This window comes from Maylandia zebra, linkage group LG8 (assembly GCF_041146795.1).
Source record: "Maylandia zebra isolate NMK-2024a linkage group LG8, Mzebra_GT3a, whole genome shotgun sequence".
NCBI lineage: Eukaryota > Metazoa > Chordata > Actinopteri > Cichliformes > Cichlidae > Maylandia > Maylandia zebra.
In genome coordinates, this window is record NC_135174.1 from 1203205 (window position 1) to 1219538 (window position 16334).

Sequence of the window (16334 nt, forward strand, 5' to 3'; positions counted from 1 at the left end):
AACGGTGACCTTTCTCTATGATGGTTATTCACAGAGGGACCAGTCATACCCAGATCTTTAAATCTGTCATAAGACTATCAGTGAGCATTATTTTTAACTTTCTCTTTTTGGATAAACAATGTCTTTAAAAGACAGGCAACATTTTCAGTGATGGTGCAAACTGGAGCTCCGAGCTCTGCTTTCATATGTGCAGGAAGAACATGCAAACGCTTGGCAGGGACCTGCCCGGGTCCAAATCCAGGACCCTCTTTGGGTGAGGAAACAACTAACCCCAGTTACTGTTTGTCCCTTTCCCATAAAGCCGACCGGATCAATAGAAGCTGGTTTAAAGTTGTTCTTCATTTAACACCATCACACCACAGAGAGCTGCTGTGTGTCAGTTAAACATCGTGTGTGACAGCATCAGATCCTTTTTCATCAACATGTGAAAATGCTTCAACATGTCTGTGAGCACAGATCTGTGTTAAACTGACTTCTCCAACATACATGAGCCAAAACGGTCCCATGGCAGAAGCTGATCCTGAAAATCAGCAGAAACATTCATGAAAACACTTTGTGATCCACTTAGTAAACACGTTTGGCTTAAAAACACGCATGCGGCAAAACGAACGACCTGCTTCAGACCTTCTCGGCCTCCTTGGTGTCATCAAAAAGTCTTTTTTGGCGTCGTGCAGGTGTGACCCTGGCAGTCTCCCAAGCCTCCACCCACATGTTGCCTGGGATCTTCATCCTGGGACTGAGTGTCCCGGTCACCATCGTGTTGCCCTTCTCATCAACCACTTCCTCTTCTACGTAATCCCGAGGTGAATACCAGCGCACAAAATCCTCCAGGACACAGCCGGGGTTGGCTGCCTGTGGACAGAGACACAAACTCGTACTTTAAATGAAGTAATGTGTAAATATATTCACTGACACCTCATACTGGCACTGACGACTCGAGCAGGGCCCACTCACGACACCACTGCATTCATGGACCCAAGCACACCAGGCTGTCACTGAACATAAAATGTCATTTATGCATCAAAACGATTTCCTTCTGTTCAGGACTGGAAGTAAATACGTGTGATCTGGCAACAAAAATGTTTTACTTTTTTGTGTAAGAGTAAATCTGAAAATCTATGAATAACAAATCAATTGTATTTTAGTATTAAAACCAGTTCAGACTGAATAAAGAGCTCGTCCACACTGGATCAGAAACATAGAGACATGGTGGGAATAACCAACACTGTAGATTCAGGGCAGCTGCAGCATGACTTACACTGTGTGCTGGTCATTATCACTGCATTACTGCCTCAGGTCTGCAGGTCTCTGCAAAGACAAGGTTCAAATAACCTCTGAAGATGATTTATAAAACTGCAATGAGCTGTTTGAAAACTGACGACCACGTGATCGTCTGGTGATCAGAGGTTTCTGCACTCACGTAGCTTCTCCCAGCATGACTGCATCCATCATGCCACATGTGTCAGTGACAGAGTCACAGCTTTCCACAGCGTAGGCTGATCAACAGTCCTCTTATTTCACACTAGTTTACTTGTAAAAGCCTACATGACATTTTTTATTAATATCCCATTCATTAACTGCACAGAGAAGACGTCGTTTTCTTTAAGCTAGCAGTATTATTAAAGTTCTTCATGACTGGGCCCAGTGTCCTCTTTATGGTCACCCTACCACAGCGGTACTCTCTGTGACTACTGTGTGTGTGTGTGTGTGACTGCACAGTTATGTTCACTGCAGGCAGTTCACACACACACACAAAACATCCTGAACAGTAAAACTAGCAGACATGTAGCAACTTGAGGGCACACTGACGCTAATGTGTGTATAAGAATTTCTTATATTTATGTATTATTCATATTATGTTATTGTATGATGCCTTGGTGCCACTGGATTTTAGCATGTCTCACACTCATGCAGTTACACAGATGGTGGGAGTCTGGTAAGGAAGTTGGGGGGAAGCAGAACTCCACAGGAAGAATCTTTTGTCTCTTCGAGGACTCTGGGAGGTAGCAAGGGAGTGTGAACCTTAAGGTGTGAAACAGCGGTGCACTGCCTTTTGTTCCTGAAGAAGGTTTTTTAACTGAGAGCCATGCTAGGCTCAGGGAGACTCTGCTGACCGTCTGCCCCGCGGTCATGCAGGCTCTCCACCAAGCTTGGTTTTCTGTTCTTTGTTTTGATTAAAGAATGTTAGCTACCGCTCGTCTGCAGGCTTTATTTAATGGAAAACTTCCACAACATGTGGCTAATGCTGAAGGCTAACGGGTGGCTGTAGCTCATTAGCAGGTCATCTACTGATCAGAAGGTCGTGGTTCAATCCCTGGTTCCTCCAGTCTGCAGGCCAAGTATCCTTAGCCAAGATACTAACCCCAAGCTGCTCTCTGATGTGTCCGTCTAAGTGTGGATGTTAGACAGGAAGCACTAAGAAACTTAGGAGACAGCTGACCCAGAGTGTGTCCGACTCACTTTGAAGGACTCCATGTCAGATAGCAGACAGGCACTCTGCATCCGAGCACGCAGGTGGGTACCTTCAGCTGATGTGCCCAGTTTGGTCAGTACCTCTGACTGCTCTGCTAACAGGTCCTCTGTCATTGGAGCAGGTTCCTGAAAATGAAACATGATGCACAGATATCAGACTCAGTCAGCTTCAGCTGAGCTTAATGACATTTCTGTGAACCACTTATATGAGATCTGCTTTCATGGTTTTGTCACACAAAGGTCGCCTCTGTACTGTTACAACCGCTTTCTTTTAGTTCTAATTATTAACTGCAGGTCTTTGAACATGGAGCGAGTGGGGTTGGGTTAACTCTGACTCTAAACTGCCCACAGGTGTGAATGAGAGCATAAATCAGAGGTGTCCAACTCCAGGCCTCGAGGGCCGGTGTCCTGCAGGTTTTAGATGCGTCCTTGATCCAACACAGCTGATTTAAATGGCTAAATGACCTCCTCAACGTGTCTTGGGTTAGGGCTATCCTTTGTTGCTAGTTAGCCTGACCTGTATCCCCAATGTTAAGTTTGTACATTGTATCTATGGTCGATTAGGTCATCTCAGTTGCAGGCAACCAACAAATAAAGCTTATCCTTATCGTGGAAGTTCTCCAGAGGCTGAACTAATCATCTAATTCAGGTGTGTTGACACAGGGTGAGATCTGCAGGACGCCGGCCCTCGAGGCCTGGAGTTGGACACCTCTGGGTTAAATGTTTGTCTGTCTCTCTGTGTTCGCCCTGCGACTGGCGACCTGTCCAGGGTGAACCCCGCCTCTCGCCCTATGGTATGGGATAGGCTCCACCCCATGTGACCCGACTATTATTTTCAACATGCTGTATTTGGAATAAATAACAGCATATGATGTGTTTGCACAGTGAGGCAGTGACTCTGACCTGTGTGACGGGAACATAGAGAGGCTCTGCAGAGTTGAGCAGAGTCATGTTGTTGTAGGGGTGCAGCCTGCCCTCAGCTCTGCCCTCAGCTTGTGTCGCCTCAGTCTCGCCCTGGTCACTCAGGCACTCGAAGAATTCCTCCTCGCTGTCACTCCACGAGTCCCAGGATTTTCCTTGAGACATCTCTCTTGTTGAACTGGAAGCACTGGTTGCACACTCTGGTCCTTGGCGGCTCTTCTGGCAGGCACCTGAGACCCTGTGTTCCTTTTCTTTCCCCTCGGGTACCTTGTGAGATTCATCTCTGGCCTTCTTCCTTTCGATACAACAATTCAGCATCTGTCCAGGAACAAAAACTCTTTTCACACATGGAAACATAACACTGCTACTTGTGTTCAACAGACAACACGACATAAACAGGTGTTTGGGAGTTTGAAGATGCTGTATCACACTGAGCATCAGCTCTCAGAATTCATTTTTCTCTTTATCACCTAAACATCGTTCCAATTATCAAAGTTAACACAACACTTTTGATAAACCACTGGAATTAAAGTTGCAAGTCTACAAATGTGCATGATGTTGTTTTTTGTCTTTTAAATCGTTCAATTAGTCCTTGCACTGTGTGGCTACCTGGAACTTCTGATGCAAAAGACAACAGCGAAGATCAGGAGCTCCACCTGCCAGCCTGCAGATTAGGAAGCACAGAGATGGATATGAGTGAACACCAGTGTGTTAACAGAGAAACAAATACTGCTTAAACAATTTCAAGCAAAGTTTTAGTTAGAGCACGGCACAAACACTGCAGGGGCTTTTGTACCTGGTATTATGTACTTGGAGTTGGATTTTTACATTTTGGTCATTTGTCTGTTATTAGAGACGGACGGAGATCCAACATGACTGACAACAACACCAAAGCCCGATTCTAAAGTGTCAGCTCAGCTGGTCAGCTGAAGCTGGACAAAGTACAGACATCCAGCATTTGACTTTATTTATATGGCACAGGATAAGAACCACAGAGTGCTTCACAATAATAGGAAACAGCACAAATCTAGTTCAAAGCCAGGCTAAATAAATGAGTCTCAAGCTGCTGTTTATAAAAATACAGTGGGGCAAAAAAGTATTTAGTCAGCCACCGATTGTGCAAGTTCCCCCACCTAAAATGATGACAGAGGTCAGTAATTTGCACCAGAGGTACACTTCAACTGTGAGAGACAGAATGTGAAAAAAAAATCCATGAATCCACATGGTAGGATTTGTAAAGAATTTATTGGTAAATCAGGGTGGAAAATAAGTATTTGGTCAATAACAAAAATACAACTCAATACTTTGTAACATAACCTTTGTTGGCAATAACAGAGGTCAAACGTTTACTATAGGTCTTTACCAGGTTTGCACACACAGTAGCTGGTATTTTGGCCCATTCCTCCATGCAGATCTTCTCGAGAGCAGTGATGTTTTGGGGCTGTCGCCGAGCAACACGGACTTTCAACTCCCGCCACAGATTTTCTATGGGGTTGAGGTCTGGAGACTGGCTAGGCCACTCCAGGACTTTCAAATGCTTCTTACGGAGCCACTCCTTTGTTGCCCGGGCGGTGTGTTTTGGATCATTGTCATGTTGGAAGACCCAGCCTCGTTTCATCTTCAAAGTTCTCACTGATGGAAGGAGGTTTTGGCTCAAAATCTCACGATACATGGCCCCATTCATTCTGTCCTTAACACGGATCAGTCGTCCTGTCCCCTTGGCAGAAAAACAGCCCCATAGCATGATGTTTCCACCCCCATGCTTCACAGTAGGTATGGTGTTCTTGGGATGCAACTCAGTATTCTTCTTCCTCCAAACACGACGAGTTGAGTTTATACCAAAAAGTTCTACTTTGGTTTCATCTGACCACATGACATTCTCCCAATCCTCTGCTGTATCATCCATGTGCTCTCTGGCAAACTTCAGACGGGCCTGGACATGCACTGGCTTCAGCAGCGGAACACGTCTGGCACTGCGGGATTTGATTCCCTGCCGTTGTAGTGTGTTACTGATGGTGACCTTTGTTACTTTGGTCCCAGCTCTCTGCAGGTCATTCACCAGGTCCCCCCGTGTGGTTCTGGGATCTTTGCTCACCGTTCTCATCATCATTTTGACCCCACGGGATGAGATCTTGCGTGGAGCCCCAGATGGAGGGAGATTATCAGTGGTCTTGTATGTCTTCCATTTTCTGATGATTGCCCCCACAGTTGATTTTTTCACACCAAGCTGCTTGCCTATTGTAGATTCACTCTTCCCAGTCTGGTGCAGGTCTACAATACTTTTCCTGGTGTCCTTCGAAAGCTCTTTGGTCTTGGCCATGGCGGAGTTTGGAGTCTGACTGTTTGAGGCTGTGGACAGGTGTCTTTTATACAGATGATGAGTTCAAACAGGTGCCATTCATACAGGTAACGAGTGGGGGACAGAAAAGCTTCTTACAGAAGACGTTACAGGTCTGTGAGAGCCAGAGATTTTCCTTGTTTGAGGTGACCAAATACTTATTTTCCACCCTGATTTACGAATAAATTCTTTACAAATCCTACCATGTGGATTCATGGATTTTTTTTTCACATTCTGTCTCTCACAGTTGAAGTGTACCTCTGGTGCAAATTACTGACCTCTGTCTTCATCTTAAGTGGGGGAACTTGCACAATCGGTGGCTGACTAAATACTTTTTTGCCCCACTGTAAATGCAATCAAGGCAACATAATGATGGAGGCAAAGCACTCCACAGCCTGGGGGCCCCCGCTCTGACAAATCCATCTCCTCTGGTCTCAAAATGTGTTTCCACAAATGTTTGCAAATAGGTTCTGCTCTTCCATGAACTCCATTGAGATCCCGACTGAAATCGGCTGATGCCAATATCTGCTGAGTGTTGGCCACGAATAAAGCAGCAATAACAGAGTTCAACGAGAACAACAACTTTTCATTATCACTTATTCTTCACTCTCTCCACAGCTGATGGACCAACAGCAGCACACAGAGGACAGTGGTACCAGATACTTTGTATGCCGTCACCATCTGACAGCAGGTAGAGGAGCTGCAGGGCTGAAAATATATCCTCAACCTCAGGTTCAACTAACGAACTGACCCAGTCACAGACTTCCAGGGAGGCTTTGGAGTATCATTCCCAAGTTCAAGCACAGCCCCTAGTCCCACTTCTTAGAAAGGGAAACCGCTACTGTAGTCTGCTTATCCCGAGGTGGGAAACCAGGACAGTCCAACAACATCCACAGACTCAGTGGGACTCGCACCTCCAGCCCAGGAGTCCTGCCACCAAAGAGTCATGTAACTCGTCACAGACCTCGCCAATTAATATCAAATCAAATATCAGCTGGTTCAGTCCCAACTGATGGTCTCATTATTCAGGTTTCACACAACAAACGTCTCATGATGGGTAAAAACAACGAGCTCTCTCAAGACTTTTGCAAAACATGCTGGTGGCAGTGGTCACAGTAGAACTACTGAAGGTTCCAGCGCACTTTTGGTAAAGTGGAAAGAATATTATTTCACCATAAATGGGCCACGACCAGGTGCTTCCCACAAGATTTCACACAGACCAGTGAAAAGAATTATCAGAAGAGTCAAGGCCCAGTTATGAAGAGCCACAGAAAGGCCTGGAATCAGCAGGTACGACTGTTTCAAAGAAAACAATATGTGTGCAAGAGCCACAGAAAAAAAGAGAAGCGTGAAGTGTGTTTAAAGTTTGCTGAACAAGTCTGTGAAACGCTGGCAGAATATTATCATCTGCATTCATAAAGTATCCACAGGCGTCTTTGCCTGCTCTCCTGTACACTCATGAGTTCACACCTACCTGCCCCTCTAACACCATCGTTACATTTGCTGATGATGCGACAATCATCAGTGGAGAAGACGGCGAACAGGCAGGAGGTTAAAAACCTGACAGGCTGCTGCAATGAACACAACCGTCTGCTCAGCGCCATCAAAACTAAGGAGATGTGACCTCAGCAGAGGGAAACACGTTCCTCTCCACATCAAGCAGACTGTGTTCAGCGAGTGTCCTCGTTCCTGGGGACTCACGTAGCTGAGGACCTCTCATGGTCCAAAGTCAAAGACTCCACCTCAGGATGCTGAGGAGGAGGAAACCACCATCTGGAGAAGAAAGTCTTGGTGGCTTTTTTACCACAGCACCATAGTGTGTCCCCACCTACTGCTAACAGCTTGGTATGCTAACTGCTCGGTGGGTCATTAAGACAGCACAGAAGAATAGTGCCTGTCCCTTTCCTTCCCTGGAGGACATGGTCAGCACTCGCTGTCTCAGGAGAGCCAATCAAATCTCATCTCATCCTGGACAGCACCTGTTCAAGAAACAGGACAGCCAGGCTAAGAAAACAGCTTTTCCCCTGGACCATCGATCACTGAACACTAAGCTCAGTGAACGGACCGAGTGAGCCTCCCTCCTACCTGAGACAGTCCTGTGTAACATTCAGTAGAATGTTCACTAATGCTGCCAAATGTAAGCTTACATCTAATACAAAACACCAGCATAACACGGGACAATTACACCCTCCCTCCATGGCTGCTGCCATCCAACCAGTGCAATACTCCTCTGGTTAAATGGTAAATGGACTGGTTCTTATATAGCGCTTTTCTACTCTTCTGAGCACTCAAAGCGCTTTACACAACTTGTGCATTCACCCATTCGCACAAGCACATTTTTCTAGGTGCTTTCTAAGTAACATTCTCTCTCACACACACACACTCCAATGAATGCATCGGCGAGCAATTTGGGGTTAGTATCTTGCCCAAGGATATTTGGCATGCAGACTGGGGGAAGCCAGGAATTGAACCACCAACCTTCCGATCAGTAGACGACCCGCTCTACTGCCTGAGCTGCAGCCACCCTATTTTATTGCCGTTTTATTCAGTTTGACGAATGAATGATGAGTGTAAGCAAGTAAGAATGTATGTAAGCTCTGCTCCAGTGTAATGCATAGGTACAACAATACGCTTTAACTTTAACATAGTTTGGTCACATAATTCAATTCAATAAAACTTTATTGATCCTGAAGGCTGACCCCGATGGAAATTGGGTTAAGGCTGCCGACCTTTGCCAGCGCCATCTTACCCTTCTGACCATACATACATGACACAAACATCACATGGGGAAGACAGGTCAGAGAGGTGTAACAATGGAAAATGCACCACATGAGGAAAGATAAGGAGAAAAAAATAACTCCCCCCAGACTGAGCTCCAACAGGGAGATCAGTTTGAGAACAGAAAAAAACACCTCTGCACATGAAAAAACTCTTAATACACGAAAGAAACACATGACAAGCAACAGGGATGGGTAAAGGGTGAGAGACAGCCAGTGTAGACAGTACATCCGGGCCTGCGTGCGCTGGTCTCCTTGATCCACCGTCAGCATCGGAGGGGAATAAGCGTCGAAGGCGTTTGGAGGGGGGAGGAGTGTACATCTGCATGTGTATATATATGTCTGTGTAAGCGTGTGCGTGTCCAGAGTTCAGCTGAGACAGTGTCCTCCTCCCTGCCAGGCTAAGTAAACAGTCTTCCAGCCAACCCAGGTGGCCTTGCATGGAGTGGGAAGAACAGTCTAAACACAGTCGTTATCAGGGAGTTGTTGTTCGGCTCCAGCCTTGAGCCCACAGCTGGGGCCGAAGGGGTATCCGCATAAGTGATGGAGGTTTTTACTTTAGTGCGAACAGCTCATATGAATTTCAAAGCTGTTCTAACACTCCGACACTGGTCTCTCAATCTCCCATTGGAGAGCCGTGAGCTTCTCCATGATGTTATCAAACTTGCGCTCCGTGATGTTGTCATTCTTGTGCTCAGAGAGCCGATTCTGAGAACTCACGACTGTTAACTCAAAAGACACGACGTCGTAGTCTCACTCCAAGCGCTTTATTTGTTACGCCATTTTTCTCCACACCAACAACAACCCTTTGCAGGCAACAGTACTCTCACAATATAACAGAAAATAACAAGTTAACAACGACCGCAGTGAGCTTCTCCAAGATGTGATCCAATTTGCACTCAGAAGTCTTATTCTGAGTATTCACAGCAGCCGTAAGCTTCTCCAAGATCTTATCCATGCTGCACTCAATGAGCTCATTTTGAGAAACTCACGCCTCTTCCCATCGTTTGAATCCCAGCGGGCAGCCTTGTGGGGGTTTGAACAGCTGGTTCCGCTTTCTTAATTCTTCGATAAGTCAGGGCCAAGCCAGCTCCGATCAGCAAGAACCCTGTTACCATGGTTCCGAATAGGTAGATATCTTCAGCACTCAGGCTCACCCGAGCCCAGACTTCTCGTTGAGAAAGGGTGTCAATTGCATTCAGGGACCAGTTGATCAAATCCATAATTCCTCTTTTAGGTTTTAGAGAACAGACTGTGAGAGAGTGTTCCAGGCAAAAGTAATACAAAAAACACGAGACTAGACAAGGACATAAGAGGCTAAGCAGGGAAGCTAAGGGAGAGGAGGAGAGGAGAAAAGTGCGACCACCTTTGTTAAGAGCAAAACTCTTTGAATGCTGTAAACACACCGTGTTTGGGTGGCTTCATCCCAAAAACACCACAGCAACACTGAAGTCTGGAGGTGGGAGCATTATGATTTTGATGTTTCCAAAAAAATGTGTGATTGCTTAGAAAAGTTATGCATAAAAACTTTATAACAAGCTGCAAAAGGGACTGAGCCATTAAACATAACTCCAGGAAGGATGAATGGAGACATTGTTGATTAAAATCTGCTGCCATCTACCAGGATGATGAAGATGAAACAAGGATGGATGTTTCAGCAAGACCATGATCTCAAACACAGCCAATGGAAACCGTTGGTTTCAGAGAAATCAAGTAAAGCTGCTGGAACGGCCCAGCCAATCACCTGAGCCGAATCTGTGGGAAGGATCCACGGAGCATTCGGGATTTAGAGACCGTTTGTGTGGTGAGTGGGTCAAAGTCATGAGCAATGATGGGACTGGTTTCTCCATACAGAAGCTGCCATGAACTGTCATCACCAACATTTGTATAAAGTAATAAATAAATGTCTGTGTGTTTAATGTCCCTGTGTTACCGACATCTGGTGATAATTTCACATCAAAGCACCTTTAGAAATATATTTGCTTAGAGAACTGCTGACGTGTTCAATACATATTTTAAGGATGGGTATTGATAAGATTTTCACGATTCCGATTCCATTTTCGATTCTGTTTAACGATTCGATTCTTTATCGATTCTTTTTAAAAAAGGAGAACACTAAGGTCGATTAGCTTAGAACTTTGTTTTATATCTTCTCTTTGAACAAGATAGAAATTTAGGAGTAACATGGCCTTACAAACCCAACAGTGAGATCTTAATGATCCAGCCTACGGCTCTTCAATGGGGTGTCCCAGGGTGCCCAGGAAAAAAAATTGTAAATGTTCTTCTGTAGCAATAACAAAGTATAACATAAATTATTCTGTAGCAATTACACAAGAATATCCAGTAATGTCCCTGCCTACAATTAAACACATTCACTTACCGAAAATCGGGGGCATCTGCTGTGGCAAATGGGTGCAAGCCTTTGACCACAAACTTAGACACTGCTCGGTGACATTCGTCTATCCTGCCTGAAAGGAGACGCTGCCGGTAGACTGCAGCAAGAGCTGCCAGCATCTGAGCCAGACTCTGTCTCTCATCATGGTCACTAAATGCACAGTAATGGTTTTGTAATAAGGCAGATCGCGCTAACATAATATGCACTGTTAGTTGATTATTTACCTGCCGCATTAACGGGAGAGGATGTGCAAACGTTACCGCTGCTGCTGGGTTGAGATTCACGAGTCCGGAATTAAAAACACGACATTCATTTAAGGTCATCGCGTGTTTTGTGAGCAAATGCTTTTGCATATTCGTAGTGTTTCCTCCCTTAAATGAAACATCCACTTTGCAAGTATTGCAAGTTGCCCTGTTGTCATCCGTTCTCGTAAAGTCTAACCAAACTTTTGAGCGTTTGAGCCGCTTACGCGCCATGTTTCCTGCCAGGTAAATGACGCTCCGCAACGTGGTGACGTCATTCGGGGCGACTGGAATTGATAAGGGAATCGTTTGCAAAAATGGCAAACACTTCCAAGGAATTGAAACAGTGGGAACCGGTTCTCAACAAGAACCGGTTTTCGATACCCATCCCTACTTATTTTACCTGCTATAAAATGAAAATGTTAATATGTGTGACATCTTTAAAATCAAAGCAGCACGAGCCTGTGAGGTACCCACCCACAAATAAGATGGTTATTTTCCCACCGGTAACGCAACTCAAGGACAAACTCCTGCCAGAGGTGTCCAACAGCCCGCAGCCCACCGTAGTAATAGTTGACCAGACACACACACAGAGCCAGACGGTAGGTCAGACTGTCACTGGGGGCTGACTTCAGCTGGTGGAAAAGGTTCTACAACGAGGGAAAAGACCAGCATGAAATCAAACAGCAGGACACTAAATTTAATACATTCTAATAAAAATCCTGACAAAGTACTGACAGCACTGAGCCTGTCTTCACTCTGAAACTTATATTGGACCTGACCTGAGTGTAACCTTGAGTGTGCGAGTGGTGAAGAGGCAAACATACATAATCAGAGGTTTTCTCTTGCTCCGATGTCCCACTGGAGTTGGACAGCTGAGTGTTATTCTTACAGTCAGACTTCTCCACAGCAGCATCTGGAAACAGATACTGAGACACAAACACAAATAAATAAGTCTGTCATTTAGAAACTCTGTTGTTTTATAGATGTTAGAAGAATTAAACAAGTGGAGCTCACGTAGTCATCACTTCATGATAAAACACAGGATGCTGATCGCTCAGTGGCAAAAGCAGGATGTGACCAGAAGTAGACAATAAAAATAAGAACGCTGCCTGATATCCTGTTTAAAATGACGCTCTTGTGCTTTACTGAGCTGCTGTCAGATGGGATCAATATCTGTGGCCAGCACTCTAAGACATAAATGCAATTACGGCTGTAGTTTGAAGATTCAAGGCTGTCTTAGCTCGAGCTCGAGCTGCTGAGTGTGACGGGCTCAACAGTAACCAGGAAGGAAAAACTGTTTGTGAAAAGAAGCAGAGGAGCCACATCAGTACGACTCAAACTACCACACGCTCCGAGGTCTCTGCTGCTCTGAATATCACGCTCACCGTCTCCTAACACGGGATCCACACCTCTTCTGTCAGAATCAGTTTCCTCATAAAATGAGCTGAAACCATTAAAACTCAGTCAAGTATTAGTCAACTCCGACTAGTTAATGCCTTTTAAACAGGTTACATGATTAACTCTTACCAGAAGGACAGAATTGAGTATCTCGGTGTTAAGGGGCGACTCATCGATGCGTCGATGGCGGCGAATGTGCTTCCGGGCACTGTGCACCATGTTGGAGACAGACAGTTTGGAAATGGGCACAGTTGCTGCTGGCTCGGTCAGCTTGGACAAAGCAGAGCTGATATCACTGTTTTCTACAGACGACAAACACATCCAAGAGTTTCTGTTCAATTGCTGAGGCCTGGGTCAGCACAGATGCCCAGATCTCCCAGTAAACTACGCACGTTTCCAGAATGCAGTATGGTCACTCAACAAGTAAAGCCAGGAACCTGACCTTTGCCCTCATCTTCAGCGTATCCTCTTCCAGGAATCTCCTCTGTAGACTCAGTCCTACAGCAGAGTTTAAAGAGCTCTGTCACAGCCTCACCTACAGGGAACACAAACAGTTACTGACCTGATATTTTCTTATTCAAACTTTTCATGAAGCACACGCTTCAGCACAGCGAAGCAGGACAACATCTGTGTAACATTTTCTAAATCATGGACGTGGCAACAAAAGAAAAGTCCACTTTACATCACATGTAAAGTGCTTGGGGCTGTCATGAGAGGCGGGGCACACCCTGGACAGGTCGCCAGTCTGTCGCAGGGCAAACACAGAGACAGACATTCACACCGTGGGAAATTTAGAGCCCCAATGAACCTGTCCCCACTAACTGCATGTCTTTGGACTGTGGGAGGAAGTAGGAGGCCCACACATAGAACAATGAGGAAAAAAAGACACTTTATTTGTCCTTTACTATGTTCTTTCTATCGGTAGCTTGATTACATCCGTCTTATCTGCTGCGTATCATTTGATGCATGAATTTTAGCTTAGAAATAGTTTCCTCTGTGCTGTTTGGACAAAAAACAAAGCCATAAAAAGTCTTCACACATCACACAACAATGTGTATGTTTGTAATGGATCCAAGTGTATTAGCAACCAGAAAAATGCAACATTAAGGTCAGTGCACTTAATGCACTGACCTTAATGTAGTATGTAGCGGTGTGTTTGAAATCTGTACTGACTAGTAAAACCTCTGTGGTCTGCCCCAAAGCATCATGGTCTCTGCCCCTGAGTGTCCCACTGATCAGTTTAACTTACCCAGTAAACACTGAGGATTTTCAGCCGTCCTGACTCGAACTGACCAGTGAGGAGCTTGAAGAGGGTCGAGGTCACTGTTGGGTGATAACCAGAGTAAACAGTAGAGGAGAGTTTCTGATACACTTTTAGTTAAAGGGTTTTTATAAGTAATGAGTCATGTTTGATTACATGTGACGTAGTCCTTCACCAGTAATCAAGATAATTACACATGTAAGCATTTCCTTATGTCACACTCAGTTTGTCCCTTCATGCTTGTTAGACCTGTGCCAGCTCTGTTTGGGCCTTACAATCAAACCCATGTACGTTTACCCTTTTAATAAACTGCTCCACCCATTTCCTACTTTACGAGTGAAATATGAAGCAATGCAGTGTGTACACGGATGCAACACTCAGTGCTCAGCGCAGCGTTTTGTGTGCTATAGTGCAAGTGAACAGCTCACTCCCATCAAAGCTTTTCCATTGGATCGTTAACACAAACACCAAATGTCAGGAGGACATGCGCCTCAAACTGGAGTTGTCTTTCTAGCCCGGGTACCTCATCACTCAGTGTGGTGCACTTTAGCCCACGCTAGCATCAGCTGTGGTCACTGGCTGATTAGTGCTGGTTTCTATGGGCTCAGATTGTGGTCATTTGTACTTGTAAATCAAATGTGTAGTTGTGAGCTTTGTAACCTTGTAAGCCAGAATATCTGAAGATTTCATGTTTGTGCATCTACAGATGAGAATTTGTGTGTTTGTAAAAAATATTTACACGAGTTACAATTTTTTTTTGTTAAGGTCGTCTTACAGACACAAAGCAACAAACTGGGTGTAAAACTCTGCGCTCAGGTTCCCTAGCAGTGTGTGAGTTTGAACTCACAAGTACAAAATATTTATGACCACAATTTGAGCCCATCGGTTTCCTCGTGGCTCAGCTGGTGACGCAGTTGCAGTGAGGCTGAGTGTTGCGAGGTAACAAAACGAACTAGCTGGTATATTGCAGCTGCTCTTAGTACAGTACACCAGAACACTGCACACACAGCCTTACCTGTACACGTCATTATCCACAACTATGCCTTCAGTAAGATGAGGCCAGGTTGTTGCGAGATGAAGTTCACTACAAAAGTGAAAAACAGAAACACAGTAACAGCAAACAAAGTAAGTCTTCCTCAGACCCACAGATAAGGATGATGATGAAGAGGCTCCAAGACCACGTGATAAGCAACAAAGCCGTCACACCGACTGCTCAGTGTGCAGAAAACATGTGACTGTAATTTTTAGAAAGTATCATCAGTTTTTACCTTATTGGCTCCTCACAGGCACCGAATGGAAACTTCCCAAACTCCACCCCCCCCACCTCGCCACCAAGGAGCGCATCAAAATCTGCCAGAAAAAACACAAAAAACTGAATAATCGTCCAAACAGCAGAGCAGGCAGTCTGTCACCAGAGCCCACCCAGGGCTTCCTCACAGTCAGGGAGTTCAGTAACACAACCAACCTCTGTTTATGACACACACACACACGTAAAACATATTGAACGCATCACCAATTGTCTACATATATTTCTAAAGGTGATGTTCACATGAAATTCTCACTAGATGTTGGTAACAACCCATCCAATCCACACATGCAGAGAAACAACTTTAAATCAAACAATATAACAAATAAACTCGATGTATTGTGAGTTTTTCTACATACGATGGTGAAAATTCAAAATCCTGCTCCTCACATACAAGGTCTTAAATAAGGCTTTGCCAACTTCAGGCCTCGAGGGCTGGTGTCCTGCAGGTTTTAGATCTCACCCTGGGTCTACACACCTGAATCAAAGGATTAGTTCATTACCAGGCCTCTGGAGAACTTCAAGACATGTTGAGGAGGTGATTTAGCCGTTTAAATCATCTGTGTTGGATCAAGGACACATCTAAAACCTGCAGGACACCGGCCCTCGAGGCCTGGAGTTCGATGCCTGTGTCTTAAATAATCAGGCCCCATCTTATCTTAATGACCTTGTAGTACCATATCACCCTATTAGAGCACTTGGCTCTCGCTCTGCAGGCCTACTTGTTGTTCCTAGAGTATTTAAAAGTAGAATGGGAGGCAGAGCCTTCAGTTTTCAGGCCCCTCTTCTGTGGAACCAGCTTCCAGTTTGGATTCAGGAGACAGACACTATCTCTACTTTCAAGATTAGGCTTCAAACTTTCCTTTTTGCTAAAGCATATAGTTAGGGCTGGACCAGGTGACCCTGAATCCTCCCTTAGTTATGCTGCAATAGACGTAGACTGCCGGGGGATTCCCATGATGCACTGGGTGTTTCTTCACTCACTATGTATTAATAGACCTCTCTGCATTGAATCATATTTGTTATTAATCTCTGTCTCTCTTCCACAGCAGGTCTTTATCCTGTCTTCCTTCTCTCACCCCAACCAATCACAGCAGATGGCCCCGCCCCTCCCTGAGCCTGGTTCTGCTGGAGGTTTCTTCCTGTTAAAAGGGAGTTTTTCCTTCCCACTGTCGCCAAAGTGCTTGCTGATCGGGGGTCATATGATTGTTGGGTTTTTCT

The 16334-nt window shown here is 45.1% G+C and overlaps 1 protein-coding gene across 8 annotated transcripts in view; it reads right to left on the reverse strand.

Moving 5' to 3' along the window:
* rab3gap1 (RAB3 GTPase activating protein subunit 1) overlaps positions 1 to 16334 on the reverse strand; it is a 61850-nt gene that overhangs the window by 14602 nt on the left and 30914 nt on the right. For all 8 annotated transcript variants that reach the window (XM_076887154.1, XM_076887150.1, XM_076887153.1 and 5 more), the window contains 11 exons: positions 15076 to 15157; positions 14823 to 14891; positions 13796 to 13869; positions 12989 to 13081; positions 12676 to 12848; positions 11973 to 12074; positions 11623 to 11795; positions 4003 to 4057; positions 3376 to 3711; positions 2461 to 2598; positions 625 to 852 (listed from right to left, as the gene is read on the reverse strand). In XM_076887154.1, the coding sequence (XP_076743269.1) occupies positions 625 to 852; positions 2461 to 2598; positions 3376 to 3711; positions 4003 to 4057; positions 11623 to 11795; positions 11973 to 12074; positions 12676 to 12848; positions 12989 to 13081; positions 13796 to 13869; positions 14823 to 14891; positions 15076 to 15157 (1523 nt within the window). The remainder of the gene's footprint in view (positions 1 to 624; positions 853 to 2460; positions 2599 to 3375; positions 3712 to 4002; positions 4058 to 11622; positions 11796 to 11972; positions 12075 to 12675; positions 12849 to 12988; positions 13082 to 13795; positions 13870 to 14822; positions 14892 to 15075; positions 15158 to 16334) is intronic.